This window comes from Pipistrellus kuhlii, unplaced genomic scaffold (assembly GCF_014108245.1).
Source record: "Pipistrellus kuhlii isolate mPipKuh1 unplaced genomic scaffold, mPipKuh1.p scaffold_m20_p_19, whole genome shotgun sequence".
Taxonomy (NCBI): domain Eukaryota; kingdom Metazoa; phylum Chordata; class Mammalia; order Chiroptera; family Vespertilionidae; genus Pipistrellus; species Pipistrellus kuhlii.
The window spans coordinates 17,244,164-17,261,238 of record NW_023425504.1 but is presented as its reverse complement, the minus strand read 5'-3'; the positions used below and the strand labels follow the sequence as shown (position 1 = coordinate 17,261,238).

The window sequence follows — 17,075 nt, the reverse complement described above, 5'->3', positions numbered from 1 at the left end:
AGGCCCTTCTATAAGCCCAGGTTAGCCTGTCTGCACCTGGTCTATGATATCTGACTTAAAACATTTTTTAATATTGTATTTGAAGTTTACAGTGTCAAATATGGTATTCCATGCTATCTTGATTATTCTATAATTTTTTTAGTGATGCCTAGAACACTATGTCCTTTTTCAACTGCTTATGTAATTTAAACAAAAGAGTCTGAATTCCTTAGGCTAGTTTTCCTTGCAAACTGTAGATGTGATAGCACCAGTTTTGGGGGGTGGATAAGTGTGACCATATAGCATCAGAATTTGCAACTTAAATATCACGATTGCAGTTGGATAGCATACAAACAATTTTCAAAAGTAACTCAGGCATTTGGGTGCCTAGACTAGTCCCAATGCCATTCATTGGAACAGATAAAATCTTCACACCAAAATTCTAGTACTGCTAATGGGAGGTGAAAAGCTAAACTCATGCTTGCTCATGAAGCAGAATGAGATTAAACCCTTTAGAATGCTGTGTAATAGTCTTAATGAGCCATCTTTAAAAAGCAATTATAGTGCATTTTCAGCTGCTTCTTTTCTGAACAATAGTTGTGATTAGACCCTCTCCCACGGTAATGGTTTAATATTATTTCTGAAATCAGTCTTATTTGAGGAATGTAGCATGAAAAAGGCCTGATTACTAGTAAACTTATTTTCTAATGTGTCTCTTTAAATGATAAAACTATTTCCATTTCAAAATATGTCTTTTGTATGTAAAAGCTCCTTTGGGGTGAATTTTAATATAAAGGCAATTCCTATAAACTAATTAGTGATTCCTTAGGCATGGAGGTCAAGTTTATCATGAGGTATGTAAAAATAAATAATATGAAGCAATAATAATGGTAATTAAAAATCACTCCCAAAGAAAACATTCATAAAATTATTCCAAATGTGCATATATTTTTTATTATGTGCTTTAAAGTGAGATGTGGCCTAGTGAATTCTGCAATAATGAAAGCATACAAATTAACCCCTAAAATCATTAATATGGAAATTCTCAAGTTATGAAACAATGTTAAAATGAAGGGGATATGCCATTTTTCATTACTGCTCTGCAAGGGTGACAGACATGGCCTCATATTAACAGTAGAGACTGTCAGGAGAGACATGAGCTTCCCTGACTTCAACTCCCTGCTCCATGTACAAAGCAGATATGTTAAGCACTGATATTATTTCTCTACTTAGAAGCATAGAATGGTGCCTTGAGCAATTCAGTGGGACAAAAGCCTAAAGCAATAGATGAAAATGGGGCTCCAACCTTCCTCGCATATTTCTCCTTTGTATCCTGGCACACAGATGCAGACTCCCATGATGCAGGTGCCATGACCAAAGCACGTTGGGTCAATGCATTGTTCTTCTGGAACATCACATTCTGGCCCCTTCCAGCCATTTCGGCAGACACAGTGTCCTTTCTCATATTCTCCATTCCCACCACACAGCACAGGGCATGAATCTGAAGATTAGAAAATGAACTTGTAATGTTCTCATAATGCTTTTAAAATCTCCAAAGCAATTTTCTATTGATTCTTGTATAATACATCAGGCAAAAAGAAAATTGTACTATTTCTGTCGTGGCCTGTATTAAAAAGGCACATGTTTATGATTATAAACAGAATTTGCCTTTCTTGGGGGTGAGATAAAGATAAATTATTATATAAAACCATCCTGCGTGGAGAAATTATTTCAGCCATTTGATTTTGATTCAATTATAAACTTAAATAATAATTATTATCCTCATTAGTATAAGTGAGGTGTTTTTTTTTCTCTTATGGCTTTTCTTTCTCAAGAAGATATATGCTACTTTTAGAGGGGAAAACAAAAAGTTTGAAAAACTAATACATGGGGAATTATTCATTTCACAGAATGTTATCTTTAAAAAGTTGTACATTTAAAAAGATGCATGCTGGAGAGATGTCTACACACATAACACATTGTACAGACCTTTAGTAGAACACTTTCTCTGCTTGGTCATTGTTTGTCTCCCTATTGAAACTGTGGACTCCTTAAGGGCAGGGCTTATATCTTCTGTCTTATTTTTTATTACCAGCCATCAACTTCATTCCTGCCCCCACTTCCTACAGGACTGGGAACCTAGCAAGTGCTATAGAATTCTCTATTGAATAGAATTTATCCTAAAGAAATTAAGTGGCTGAGGACATGAGATTAAAGTACTAGCAGACTGAGAACTTTAAGAACACAAAAAAAATAAGCAGAAAGCATCTCTAAAGTCATAACTGTAAGCCTATGGGAAAACATGATGTGATTTACCTAAAGCTTTTCAAGGATTAAACTGTGGGCATGTCTAGGAAATGGTCAAGTTTCCTAAGTTGAACTTCTGACTTTCTAGTCTTTACTTTCTAGGCTACTTGACCAATTGATTGCCCACTCCATCCAGCTTACATGGAAGTGCATAAACAATTAACTACTTTGCCTAACTCTTAAAGTCTATCCATTATGAATCAGTTTATGCAGAACATGGAAGTATCACATAGCGGTTGGTTTAGATGATCTAGGTATACTAGTAAATCCCAGCTGTTAGGTAACCCTGGTTAAGTTATTTCACCTCTCTGAGATTGTTTCTTTGCCCATAAAACTGGGATAATAACAGATATACCTCATAAGACTATGATAGGAAGTAGGAATTAAAAGACATAACACAAAGTTTTTATAACAGTCCCTGGTGGAATAAGTGCTCAACTTTTGGTAGTGGTGGTGGGCAGTGTTGCTGCTATTACTGCTGCTACTATGACCACTACTGCCACTCCTCCTCCTCTTCATGAGTTCTCAAATGACATCCATTTCCCTAAGTCAATAGGAATAACAGAGCAACATTACCTCTAGCACAGTCAGGCCCAAGGAATCCTGGGAAACAATGGCAATGTCCAGAGATACATTCTCCATTTCCATTACAATTAGTTGAACAGTCATCCATTATTTCTATTAATAGAGAAAAAAAGGAAAAATGAAGAAATCTATAGACTACAGAGTCCTTTTTTTTTTTAATTGTAAACACTCTGGGCCTAAAACATTCTTGCCCTCTGCTGTCTATGGAGCACTTATTATTTAAAATCAGATGCCAAAGATTTCTGTAAGATGTCACATGTAGTTCCAGATTATTAAAAGCACCTTAGAGTTGCTGAATTGGCTATTCAAACCAATCTCATCTCTAAAGTGCATAAAGGATCTAGAAGAATTATATTCTAATGAAACATTTTGTGATAAAGTTAAAAATGTACTAGGATTACAGGACATTGCTCAAAAGCAAAATGGGCTTCAAAATGTAACCAGAAGACCAAGTCTATTGTTTATTTTTCAAATTTAGGTTGTAGTAAATGACATTGTCTTCTCTAGCACTTTAAAATGTTTAATCTACTATCTTGACAGCTTAAATATGATAATCAGTATTTCATTTTCATTAATAAGTGACAATGGGAGGCTTTTAAAGTAAGTGTTCATATTAAATTCACCACCACTAAAAGCATTGGAACCTAAGTATTTTGTTGAGAAATGCTTTCTTGACTGTAAATGCTTATCATTTCTCTGCCACTAATTTCCCTTCAATCCATTCTTAGCAAAGAATAGGCTTTAGGGGAATTGAGAAGGTTTTAAAGGTGCCCATTGGTAGTTCTGGCTCCATAAAGACATGCACTGTAACAGAACTTGGGCAAGTCTTCAGGTATTCTGATTGAAAAAGTATAAAGTTATACAAAAATCAGTTTCTGACAATGATTTAAAAAATTATAATGTTGTACATCTAAAATTCACATAATGTTATTCGTGTTACCTCAATAAAAATTAATTAAAATTAAAGTGTTTCTAATTTAAAACTGTATTTATATACATAATAGCATTACATTCCAAGTCCATGAACTACTAGTATGATGATCTGCATATTTTACTCTTGTAATTAAAAATAATCTTTTCATTACTATTTTCTGTAAGTTTTCTATACTTAGCACTCTTGGATTCCTAGTTTTATGTTCTGGTCTATTAAACTCATGCTTCCCATATGCACCAGTTTTTTCTTTTCAATCCAAATTATCTACTTCATCTAGTTCCACTTGGATAAGCTATTTCCAATTAAAACAAGATATCCTATGAAGTAGTTTTGGCATCTTCTTCTGAACTATGAAAATTATAGTGAGGGTCGAGAAATAGCATTTCTTCAGTGGAGGCATTTTAACTGCCTGTATCAGTAGTATCACTTGAGGTGCTTACAATGCTTGGGCTTCACTCGAGATCTATTGAATCTGTCTCTGAGTAATGTGACCCAGTAATCTACATATTAACAAATACAGCAGGTGATCCGGCATGTTCCCATTACACTGAAGCCTCACAGAATGAGAACAAATGCTTCAAATAAACTTCCATAGTTAGAGAATTTATTATCTAGATTTGGAGCTCTGCCCTGGGCAGAATAAATATGAGAGGAAGGAAATGGTATCTAGTCCAATTAGGGGATTCATAGAAAGCTGAAAATGAATCCAGTGGTTGTGCGGTATCTATCCTATTATCAACTGGATGATGTCATTCTTCTCCACCCCATCTGAATACATGAGCTAGCCTTTTTGTAGGTTTATGATGCTCTGTTCTTTTATCATTGTTTTAGACAACTGAACTGGATAAGAAATTGACACTTGGCATTTCTGAACTACAACTTGACTGGTGAGAATGTAACATTTGACAAAGAGCTAATCGTATTTAACTCATTAAACCTTTGTTATTTTCAGAAAGTTATTAATTTATTTAAAAGGTCATTATAAAAAGCACAGAGTCTTTTTTTTACATTATAAGATGGAACAATTATTTCTCTATTTTCTATTTATCTAACTTTCTTATACTAAGCAGTAGTGGCAGTCTTTAAATCTACATTTAGATTTCCCCTGTCTGAATGGTTAATAAAAGGCCATGGAAGAAGCTTTGAAAAGCAAAGAGAGTTGAATTTAATTTCACACCAGTTCCTATTGACAACTTTATGGAAGTAGTCTTATGGGAATGTAGCTATTGTAGAAAGGACATTTAATAAAGTTTGCTATCAAAATAAATAAAAATTCCTACATCTTATTGACTTATCTAAAAGCTATATTTGGGCCCACTGCTGCAGAGGACTTAACACCAGCAACGCAAATGAGAAGCAAAGGCATTATAGGAGTTATTGGAAGCTGCCATCTCCATAGGGTGTCAAAGGCATTGGGACAGTCTAGGGACTCCAGGAAGAGGACAACTACAGCAGGATTGCATAAATAGCCAGTAATGAAAAAGAATATGTTTTTCTATTTATGTCAGCCTCCAGGAAACTTTGTCTTTTATATTTTAAAACTTACTGCAGAATTACTTCCTAGACAGCAGTTTATTAGAGCAGAGAATCCTTTTAAAGTTCTATGCTTACAGTTCTGTTCTTATACTAGAGTCTAAAGCCTCTTCATATCTGCATCTGCACTGATGATGTGTTGCTTATGGCAGGTTTTCTCCTCTAAAAGGAACTAAAGGTAATTCATAATCTATGGAATGAATATGTTCTAAAGGACATGGGCTTTGGAAACAGGCATATTGGTTGTCTCAAATCTCAATTTTGCCACTTGCTGGCTGTGAGACTTTACCAAATTATTTACTCATTCCAGGACTCCGTTTCCTTATTTGTAATATAACTGTCATTATACCTGTGCTGGTTGTGATGGGAATCAAACAAGATAACTGAATGTAAAGCATCTAGTGCAGTGGTTGGGGCAGAGTGACACTCCATATATGATCATGTTGCAAAACAGACTGACTGAGATTAGGGGATCCTGATAACTCTGCCTATCCTACTGGAAAATAATATATATTAATGAAGATTATATTAGTCATTTAATAAATGTTGGTTATTAATACTGTTTGGAGCCTTATTGATAGCAGACCAAATAGAGTTAAAATCAATTAACTGATTCTAGTATTATGAATAGAGAATAAGCAACATTTAGAATAAATTCACACAGAACCTTAATTTGTTCAAGCAAATATTTTAATCTCTTTTCACTAAAATGAACATAAGTTATAAAACCATTAAAATTAATGGGGAGAATTTAGAGTAAATAACTTACATACTTTTGATTTTTTTTGAAATTTACTTGGATTCTCTTTAAGTAGAATTATAGAAGAAATGCTTCTCTTCTAATATCAAAAGACAACAGAAAAGTAAACAAACTGACTTGCATAAAGTAAAAACAAGTAGGTTGTTGCATAGAAAAGTGACAGCTTAATATCTGCATAATACAATAACACATATTTCAAAGGTTAGGTTCTTCTTGGGAAGAAGTAAGAGATGGAAAAAAGTCCCACTAAGTATGTTTCTTGATCTATTGATTTTTTAAAAGGTAAATAGTTTGGTTAGTATTTTAACTTAAGCTTATGGGCAAGGATAACTGGAAAAATCTTCACAAGTATTTTAGAACTCATAACTCATTGGCAATTGCCTTATCAAAATTGGGCCTGGATAGAAAAATATGTTAAGTTCTGTGTCTGTTGAATTTGTCCCAACAAGCCTGTTAATGGCAAAACAGTGTCATGACTCAAAATATTTTTTCCAATTTAACAAACACTTTTTCTTTTGAAGATATAAAATCAGTAAAGTATTTCAATAGGGGAAAAATACGTTTCTGATTACTTTAGGAGAAACTTTTTGGTAATCTTGTGGATGGAATACCATTTTCTACTGACTCAAGGTCTTCAGCATAAAGTAAAAATAGAACAAAATTGTTATAAAGAGCAGATGGTATATCTATTAACAGTCAATACATCTTCCTAAACATATGGTTGAACAGATTAACTAAAGGATAAATGGTGAGAGCTGTATAGAAAACTGACAGCTGCAAAACATTTTTTCTTCTTTTAACAGATGAGTATTTTAGGAAAACACACAATAAAATATTGTGTCAATGAGCTGTTTATCCTCAGAGCTCTGAAATTGCTAAAAAGCTCAGCTTTATTCACACAAAGGGTCAAGGGGAATGCATTCACCAAAAAAATGACAAGAGTGAGATGTCTCTGACTAACTAGGGTGAACCGTGAATAAGAGTGGGTGAAGACATTGTATTAAAAAGAACATGTTTTAAAAGAACACTGAAAGAGCCATTGTGATGATTTTGAAACTAAAAAAATATAAAAGAAATGGCTTTGAATGACACAAGTTATTATTCTTTCAGACTCTTATTTAAGTGCGCTCAGGTTGTATTTTGAAACCTTAAAGGTTGGTTCTAGAATCGGTCATTGTAAAGAACTGGACCAATGCAAGTTTTTCCATTTTAAAATGTGCTTATTTGTTTTTTTGTTTTTAATAGGTCTTGAACTAACAGAGCTTCCCCTGCTTGAACTCTTCTTCACTGAAGTTGTCTTATGTAACTTCAGTAACAATGTCATCCAGGTAATTATTTCTATTGAAAACTTACAAAACAGTGCGTGGCAAATATCCTAAAATAGCAGCAAATAATGGAGCTTTTAAAAACTCTTAGTCAGCATTGAAACAACATTAATGACAACAATATAAGCCTTTCTCATAGTGACCTATCCTGAATAATGAGTTTAAAGCAGAATGAGCAATAAGCTTAAATAATATCTGTATTACTTTAATCACTGATTGTGTCTTTCTAGAGTTATACTGTCAATTCAAAATAACAACCAAGGCAGCTTACCAATTGCTGTAGTTAACACAAATACTTGTTCCATCTTTTTGCCATCATTGTAAAATGCCAAATACCAAGGCCCTTGGTCCATGTACTCTATAAAGCCTGTCTCCTGCAATGAGGTTAAGATCAGGTTCCGAGGGGAGTGCTGGCTATCGTCAGAGCCCTTGGAGTCTTGCTTCACCAGTTGCTTTCCATCCATTAGCTTTACAAAATCAAACTGGAACAGATACAAACACAAATGTGAGCCTCTACTTGTACTTCTTGACTAACGTACATCTCTAACTTTATTGCCCTATTTCATACTTCTTTGCTTTGGAGGCAGGCAAAGAGGAAGAGGAAGTTATTCATTTTAAGTAAATTGAAACACAAAAGAATATTATTAATTCTGAGGAGAAAAGCCCCACTTACTCTTGTAAATGTTATAAACTTCTCAGTTTTGGAATATTCAAAATAGTCGTTTAAAAATAAATAAACCAAGGAATAGAAAAAAATATCTTGATTAGTATTATGCAAGAGAATCTTGATATTTTACCATTCTATCTGATAGAAGACAGTTGAAACCACACATTCCTCTCATAAATGTTTCCATGGCCTTCCCTATAAATGAAAGGGTTTCATATTTTTTTAAACAAATGAGTAAACAGCCAAACTTTGAAAGCATTCATCATAATTTATTGTTTTTCTAGTAGCATATTTAGATATTCAAAGGACACCCCTCTTTTTATTCCTAATCAGTGGATAAGCACATGGCACATGTGTCCTTGAAATTTTTCAATAGTCACACTTGAATGGCATTCTAATCCCCTGCCTAGTCTGACCCAGAAGGGAAGGTTTGAACTACAGTTATATCTTCTGAAAACAAAGCAAGCCCCAGATGGCTATGATTCCTTATGCTACTTCTTAGATGGAACAGGGTCCCAAATGGGTTCATGTGAGAAAGAGATAAGGAAAACAGAATGAGAGAAATTAGGTAGCTACAGTTTATAGAAGGGCATTGTAAACCATAGAGGTTTTGCATAATGGAGTTATTATTAACAATAACAAGGAAACTTTTCTTCTTGTAAGACAAAACCTACCTTTTGACTCATTTCCATTACTGATATGCATTCCTTCATCTGGACAATGGATCATGGGTGCATGGAACCAGCAAAGAGGGGTGTGGGCACCATAGAAGTAAGATAAGGGGGCTGGGAAGGTTCATGGTCATCCTGTTTCAAGGATTCAAGTTTCAAGAATATTTTCTTAAACTCCCTTTTCTGAATCTGCTCTGCTAAATACGATTCCTTATTTCTTAATGGCATTATTTTTCCATTCACTTTAGTGTGATTATTCTGGATATTTGCTCATTGCAAAGGTTGTTTGCCTTCACCTCTGACTCCCACACATGTTGCAGGTCACAATCCCCAAGCCAGTCATCCCAGCACCCTTTAAAAGGGTCAAGAAATACCTATAATATCAAATACCTGAGTATGTGTAGGTGGAATGTTTCTTCTGCCATAAATTCCCAGCAGAGAGTCCTTGGCTAAAGAAATATTGAATTTCAGATATATTGGATGGTGGATAGTAATCTGGAAACGCCAGAATAAGCCAGGTGGAATGGTCTGCATGACCTGTGCACCAATGTCAACTTCTCCAGTATCTATTGCTCGGCCCTTCTGAAATACTGGTTTTAAAAGTAAAGAAAATTACACACAACATTAATCTTAATTTATAAAGCAATGGTTTTTAGTTTTTCAAGAACAGATACATCAAAATGACTTACTCAGCTCTTTCTTACTCCCCACACCACCCATCTTTTCAAGGTTTTGCCCAAATTAAATATCATCCAAGGAACCCTCCCTAACCAACCACTCTATCAGTCTCTCCCTTCTATTAAACTGCTATTGCATTTATTTCCATCATTTGATTCATTTTAAACATTATTTACTGAATGCTGCTGCAGAAGCTGCAAGAGATACAAAGATGAGTAAGATGCAGTTCTTGCTCTTAAGGAGCTTTGAATATAAGAGATAAAATAGGACAAGTACACAAATAACCATGCTGTAAAAGAAAATAAGTACTCTGGTTATTCAAAGGAGGGAAAGATATTCAGTTGGAGGATATTCTTCATTCTCAGCTGTCTCTATGCCCTTTATCTTCCTTTATGTTTCTCCCTAGTGCTTACCACCACCTAACATATAACCTGTTTTACTTATACAATGTTTATTGCCTTTTTTCTCCCATTACAATATAAGCTCCATGAGGCTGTGGCTGTTTTGTTCCTTGCTTTATCCTTGAGTAAACATGTACCTATCATATATTATTTGCCCACATTCTTCTAGTTACTAAGGATAAAGCTAAGGTGTATATGTAGATGAGCAGTTGGACATAGGGATGGAGGAAAAGGAGGGAATCACATTTTATAAGGTCTTGAGTGTCAGTCTTAAGGGTTTATTGAATAAAGAATGGAAAGCCACTGAAGGTTTACAAGAAGACTAGAGAAGTCTTGATGAATTAGAAAGGCTAGCCTTAAGGCAGAAGATAGGATGATTAAGCAGGGAGACACAAGAATTACATAGGCATTATGGTGCAATAATTTGGTGAAATGACATTAAGATCTAAATTTAGGGTGGGTCCAATAGCTCATGTGGAAAAAGTATTGAACTACATTCTAGTCAATTGTAAAATAAAGTGGTACTATACCAAACTAACATGATGCTAAGTAAAAGAAGCCAGTCAGAAAACGACAAGTACCATATGATTTCACTCACAAGTGGAACTTAATGAACAAAATGAACTAACAAGCAAAATAGAGACAGACTCATAGAGAGCAAGCAGACAGCTCTGATAAGGTGACAGTGATGCAGGAAAGAGAGGAGGAATTGAGCAAAAAAAGAAAAGGAATTCATGGACAGAGGACAGTATAGTGGGGGAGGCATAGTGAAGGTAGAAGAGTGTATAGGGGAGAATAAAGGGGTCAATAATGATGTAAAAATAAAATAAAAGAAAAAATAAATTTAAATGAACAACATAGACTGATGAACAAGAACAGACCCAGAAACAAGGAGGCATGGATCAGACTGTCGGACCTCAGAGGGAGGGTAGGGGAGGGAAAAAGGGGAGAGATCAACCAAAGAACTAGTGTGCATGCATATAAGCCTAACCAGTGGTCTTGGACAATGGAGGATGGAGGCATGTGTGGGGAGGGGTTTGGGATAGGAATGGGGGGGATGAGGACAAATATGTGATACCTTAATCAATAAAGTAATTAAAAATAAATAAATTTAAAAAGGATTATGCTCAACAAAGCAAAAAGAAAAAAATCAATGAATTAAAAAGGCAACCTACAATGGGAGGAAATGTTATCAAGCTATATATCTAAAAAGGGGTTAATATCCAAAATATATAAAAACACATACAAGTGAATTATAAAGAAGTAAATAATTTAAATTAAAAAATGGGCAAAGGACCTTGAATAGATATTTTCCCAAAGAACACACAAATGATCAATAGTTATATGAAAAGGTGCTCAACATCACTAATCATTGTAAAAATACAAATCAAAACTATAATGAGATATCAACTCACACCTTTTAAGTTGGTTATTATAAAAAAGGCAAGATATAATAAATGTTGGCAAAGCTGTAGAGAACAGGGAAGCCTTATATTCTGTTGGTGGGAAGGCATAATGGTAAAGCCATTTTGGAAAACAGAATAGTGCTTCATCAAAAAATTAAAAATTGAACTATTATATGACCAATTAATCCCACTCCTGGGTATATATCCAAAGAAACTGAAATAAGGATCCTGATGATATATCTGTACACCCACATTCACTGCAATAGCCAAGATATAGACACAACCTAAATGACCCTTGATGGGTGAATGGATAAAATATGTAATACATACACAAAATAGGATAATGGAATATTATTCACTCATAAAAAGGAAAGTTGATCCTGCCATTTGCAACAAAAATGGATGAGTCTAGAGGGCATTATGCTAAGTGAAACAAGCCAGACAAAGACCAGCATTGTAGTGTCACTTATATGTGGAATCAAAAAAAAAAAAAAAGCTGATTTTATAAAAACAGAGAGTAGAACAGTGGTTGCTAACAATGAAATAAGGGGCAAATGGGTTGATATAGGTAAAAGGGTATACAATTTAAGTTTTAAGAAGTTCTGAGCATCTAATATGCAGACTACAGTTAAAAAATATGGTATTATATACTTGAAAGTAAATCTTAAGCATTCTCACCACACATAAAAAAAAAGTCTTGACTATGTTAACTATTTGAGGTGATGGATGTATTGATTATCTTGATGTTGTTAATCATTTTACAATGCATGTTTTTCAAATTATCATTTTGTACACTTTAAATGTAATATAAGTATACTGGTCACTTATTTCTCAATAAAGTTAAAAATAATCACATATTACCTTGGAAGTGTAAAACTGGATTATCCTGTCTAATAAAAGAGTAATATGCAAATTAACAATCACTCTGCCACACCTACCAGCCAATCAGGATTGAATATGCAAATTAACCGCAATGCCACGGAGCAAGCAGGGGGCTTGGGTTTTCCTGGCAATGGAGGAAGCCAAGCTTTCCGTCTGCCCTGGCGGGCCCAGGCCTCCATGCAAGAGTACAAAGTTTCAATTATAGAAGATAAATAAATCCCAACAAAAATGGTGGCAGCCATGGAGCTGGAAAGAGCAGTAGGCTTGAGTTGCCCCCGGCAATGGAGGAAGCCAAACTTCTGCAGCCCTGGCCTATCTTGGCCTTCACTCAAGGCTACAGTTTCAATTATAGAAGATAAATAAATCCTAGATACTAGGGCCTCCACTTGGGTCATTGGGGGCATGGCTGGCCTGCAAACCACCACAGGCTCCTTTCTCAGTCTGCCCCATTTCCCAAGGAAACTTCCCACCCTGATCCAGGACACCCTACAGTGCAAACCAGCTGGTCCTCATCCATGCACCAGGCCTCTATCCTATCTAATAAAAGAGTAATATGCAAATTGACCATCACTCCAACACACAAGATGGCTGCCCCCATGTGGTCAAAGATGGCTGCCCCCTTGTGGACACAAAATGGCCACCACAAGATGGCCAGCAGGGGAGGCAGTTGGGAGGGAACAGGACTGCAAGGGAGGAGTGCTGGGGGCAATCAAACCTTAAGGGGAGGGCAGTTAGGGGTGACCAGGCCAGCAGAAGAGGGAAGTTGGGGCAACTGGGCATGAAAGGGGATCCAGGCAGTTGGGGGATCCAGGCCTGCAGGGCTAGGATCGGGCTTAAATGGGCAGTGGGATATCCCTCAAGGTGTCCCAGATTGGAGAGGGTGCAGGCTGAGTTGAGGAACACCCCCCATGCATGAATTTCATGCACTGGGTTTCTAGTCCCCAAAATGATACAAATATCAGTCAACTTTAGGTTATTATATATTTAAAAATCTTATTATAATTTTAAGTATAAATATTAAAAAGCAAAAAATAAAAATTCTGAACTAGCATAGAATAAATAAATCCAAGATAAAAATAGTTTAAACAAAAGAAGAAAGGGAAGACACAGACTAGAATGGTTAGTTAGCAAACATACAAGAGGGAAGATAACTTTCATATATGTATATCAATAATTAAATCAAAGAGCAATTAACTAAATGCTTGTGTTAAAATGAAAAGAACCAACAATCCAAATCAAAAGGTAAAATCAAATTATATGTTTTGTATACAAAATATATCTAAAATATAGAGTTGTAACAATAAAAAGTTATTTCCCCAGTAAGGAAAGGGAAAAAAGGAGGAAAGAAAACAATGTAAAGGGAAATGCTATAGCAGAACTCCTCAAAATTTTATGGGCATAAGAAGGGGTTCTTGTTAAAATGCAAATTATGATTCTCTTGGTCTGAATTTTGATACTTCAAACAAAGTTCCCATTAATGCCCATGTTTAGTGGTTGACAGCCCACACATGTAGAGGGAAAGTTCTTCTGACATTGGGACACTGGTTGTGGGGTCTAAGGCAAGGTCAAAATCAACCCCATGATTATGAGTTTAGGTGAGTTAATATTGGTAGCAAAAACAAGAATCCTAGCCCTAACTAGTTTTTCTCAGTGGATAGAGTGTTGACCTGTAGACTGAAGGGTCCAGGTTCAATTCCAATCAAGGGCACATGCCTGGGTTGTGGGCTCAATCCCCAATAGGGGGCATGCAGACGACAGCTGATAAATGATTCTCATAATTAATGTTACTATTCTCTTTCTCTCTCAAAAATCAATAAACATATATTAAAAAACGAACAAATAAAAAACCCCAACAAGACTCCTAGAAGGAGATGGTTTGTGTGAGAGGATGTTGAATTTGGACAATCAGATCTTATTATTTATTGCCATATTTTCTAGTGATTTCTGATGTGCTACTTTAATACTTATTTCTGTGGAATTCTTTGTTATGTGGTGGGTGGAGAAAAGGGATACAAGAGGATTGTCTTGATCTGAAGCAAGGCTGATTATCCTTATGAGGGAAAGTTCAATTTGGCCTCATTTCACATCGTTTTTATAGTATCAGCCATAAACTTCTCCCCAACAAACAGTTTATTTTTTAAATTTCTTTATTGATTAAGGTATTACATATGTGTCCTTATCCCCCCATTATCCCCTTACTTCCCCCACTCATGCTCTCACCCCCCTGTTATCAGTGTCCATTTGTTAGGCTTATATGCATGCATACAAATCCTTTGGTTGATCTTTCCCTGTTACCCCCACCCTACCCTACCTTCCCTCTAAGGTAGGGGTGTCGAACTCAATCAGAGAAGGGGCCAAAATCTAAAATCCAGCCTAAATCGCGGGCCGAATGGTTTACTGAACAGTCATAAACTGTCATTGTGATGGAAACGCAGCGGAGTGCAGTGATGACAGCGCGGTGCGGGCCACATTGCAAGGCCTGGCGGGACGGATTTGGCCCGCGGGCCTTGTGTTTGACATATGTGCTCTAAGGTTAGACAGTTTGATCGAGTTTCTCTGTCTCTGATTTTGTTCATCTGTTTATGTTAATTATATTCCATATATGAGTGAGATCATGCGATATTTATCTTTCTTTGACTGACTTATTTCAGTTAGCGTAATGCTCTCCAGTTCTATTTATGCTGTTGCAAATGGTAAGAACTCATTCTTTTTTTACTGCAGTATAGTATTCCATTGTGTAGATGTACCACAGTTTTTTAACCCACTCATCCGCTGATGGGCACTTAGGCTGTTTCCAAATCTTAGCAATAGTAAATTGTGCCACTATGAAGATAGGGGTGCATATATCTTTTCTGATTGGTGTTTCTAGTTTCTTGGGATATATTCCTATAAGTAGTATCACTGGGTCAAATGGGAGTTCCATTTTTAGTTTTTTGAGGAAACTCCATACTGTTCTCTACGGTGGCTGCACCAGTCTGCATTCCCACCAGCAGTGCAAAAAGAGTTCCTTTTTCTCTGCATCCTCGCCAGCACTTGTCGTTTGTTGATTTGTTAATGATAGCTTTTCTGACAGGTGGGAGATGGTATGCATTGTTGTTTTGATTTGCATCTCTCAGGTGATTTGTGACTTTGAGCATGTTTTCAAATGTCTCTTGGCCTTCCTTCTGTCTTCTTTAGAAAAGTATCTATTTAGGTCCGTTGCCCATTTTTTGATTGGGTTGTTTATCTTCCTTTTGTTAAGTTGTATAAGTTCCCTGTAAATGTTGGAGATTAAATCCTTATCGGTGATAACATTGGCAAATATGTTCTCCCTTGCAGTGGGCTTTCTTGTTGTTTTGTTGATGGTTTCTTTTGCTTTACAAAAGCTTTTCATTTTGATGTAGTCCTGTTTGTTTATTTTCTCTTTAGTTTCTATTGCCCTAGGAGCCATATTGGTGAAGAAATTGTTTTGGCCTATGTCTGCTATTTTGCTGCCTGTGGATTCCTCTAGTATTTTTATGGTTTCCTGTCTTATGTTTAAGTCTTTTATCCATTTTGAATTTATTTTTGTGTATGGTGTAAGTTGGTGGCCTAGTTTCATTTGATCACCAACTTACACCATACACAAAAATGAAACTAGACTGAACACAGTTAAAAAAAAAAAACAACACATGGTCTCTATCCTTTGTGTTTACCTGCTGTAAAATTAACATCCCATTAAGAAACACACCTGCAGTGGCTTTATTCAAAGTCTTACAGCTTATAACTCCCTAAAATACCTCCATTATTGCTTTTTGTGTTAAGGCCAAGAGTAATAACTATTTTAAGAATGTTAACTGTTAATAATACATTTCAAATGCAATATTGAACATAATTATGTATTACAGGACATGTAATTTTATGGAATTGACATTTATAATAAAATATGCCCTTTGAGATGATGAATGACCAACTGAGGACTTTATTTTTCACTGAAGGTTACTTTTTTCCATGTCTGAAAGAAAAGTTTGGTCCCCAAAGGGTTGATTCAACATTTAACTCTTAATGTCCTGAAGCTGACAAATGTCTTCAATGAGCAGGCAATTAAAAGTCTGTGTTTATATGGACATTTACTTCTCAACTTAATGTTCAGTTTGTTCAAGTGCTTTCCTCATTGGGGGCTCTTATCACTTCATAATATGCATCATTTGGTCATGCAAACAATATTAAAAATATAAAACAATTTAAAAAGATTTAGGTTTAGCAAACATTATTTTAAAGGTGTTGCAGAATACAGACACTGTCATTTCTAAAAAATCAAGGCAAAACTGGCTGATGGACATTAACCTTTATATACGAGCTTTACCAAATGCTACACTATCTCTTCCATCTGACTTTATAGCACCATATATTGCATAATGAGGCTACTTAAATGTTATTCACTAAATCAAACGAAACTCGTGAAATTATGTTGCTGGAGTTTCCTGGTTATTAGCATTACTAAATATCCGAAGCATATAATTGTAAGACATTTATGAAAATAATTTTAACAGAAGATGGTCTTACCCTTTGAGAGCTTGCATCATAGTTAAGGCAAGGTAGGCGAAGAGAAATGACAACATGAATGAACATGCGGATATAATTTAAATAAAAATAGAAAACCAAGCTATTTTTGGTAAGTTGCAGCATTTTGGTATTAGAGAAATTCTCACAGCTTGCAGATGGAACATTTTGCAGTCTCTAACCTTTTGGAGCTTAGTGCATCAGAAAGGAAGGTATCTCCTTGTTAGTAGTTTATGTCACTAAATAGCTGGCTCCATTTTATCTTCTCCTAAAATTAGTTATGAATTACACTGTAGTGATGATTAGTTCCTTTATCATTTCATTATTTTCTTAATGTAGCTTAAAGTGGGACACTAAAGAGGAAAAAGTTTCATGCAGAAAAACAGCATGGAATGTGATTTTAGGAAGAAATTCTGCATCAATATA

The 17,075-nt window shown here is 35.5% G+C and overlaps 1 protein-coding gene across 1 annotated transcript in view; it reads right to left on the bottom strand.

Annotated features, from left to right (window-relative positions):
- TENM1 (teneurin transmembrane protein 1) overlaps positions 1 to 17,075 on the bottom strand; it is a 938,436-nt gene that overhangs the window by 267,988 nt on the left and 653,373 nt on the right. The window contains exons 10-13 of the mRNA XM_036443384.2: positions 9,152 to 9,351; positions 7,695 to 7,905; positions 2,863 to 2,964; positions 1,286 to 1,480 (exon numbers count right to left, since the gene is read on the bottom strand). Of these exons, the coding sequence (XP_036299277.1) occupies positions 1,286 to 1,480; positions 2,863 to 2,964; positions 7,695 to 7,905; positions 9,152 to 9,351 (708 nt within the window). The remainder of the gene's footprint in view (positions 1 to 1,285; positions 1,481 to 2,862; positions 2,965 to 7,694; positions 7,906 to 9,151; positions 9,352 to 17,075) is intronic.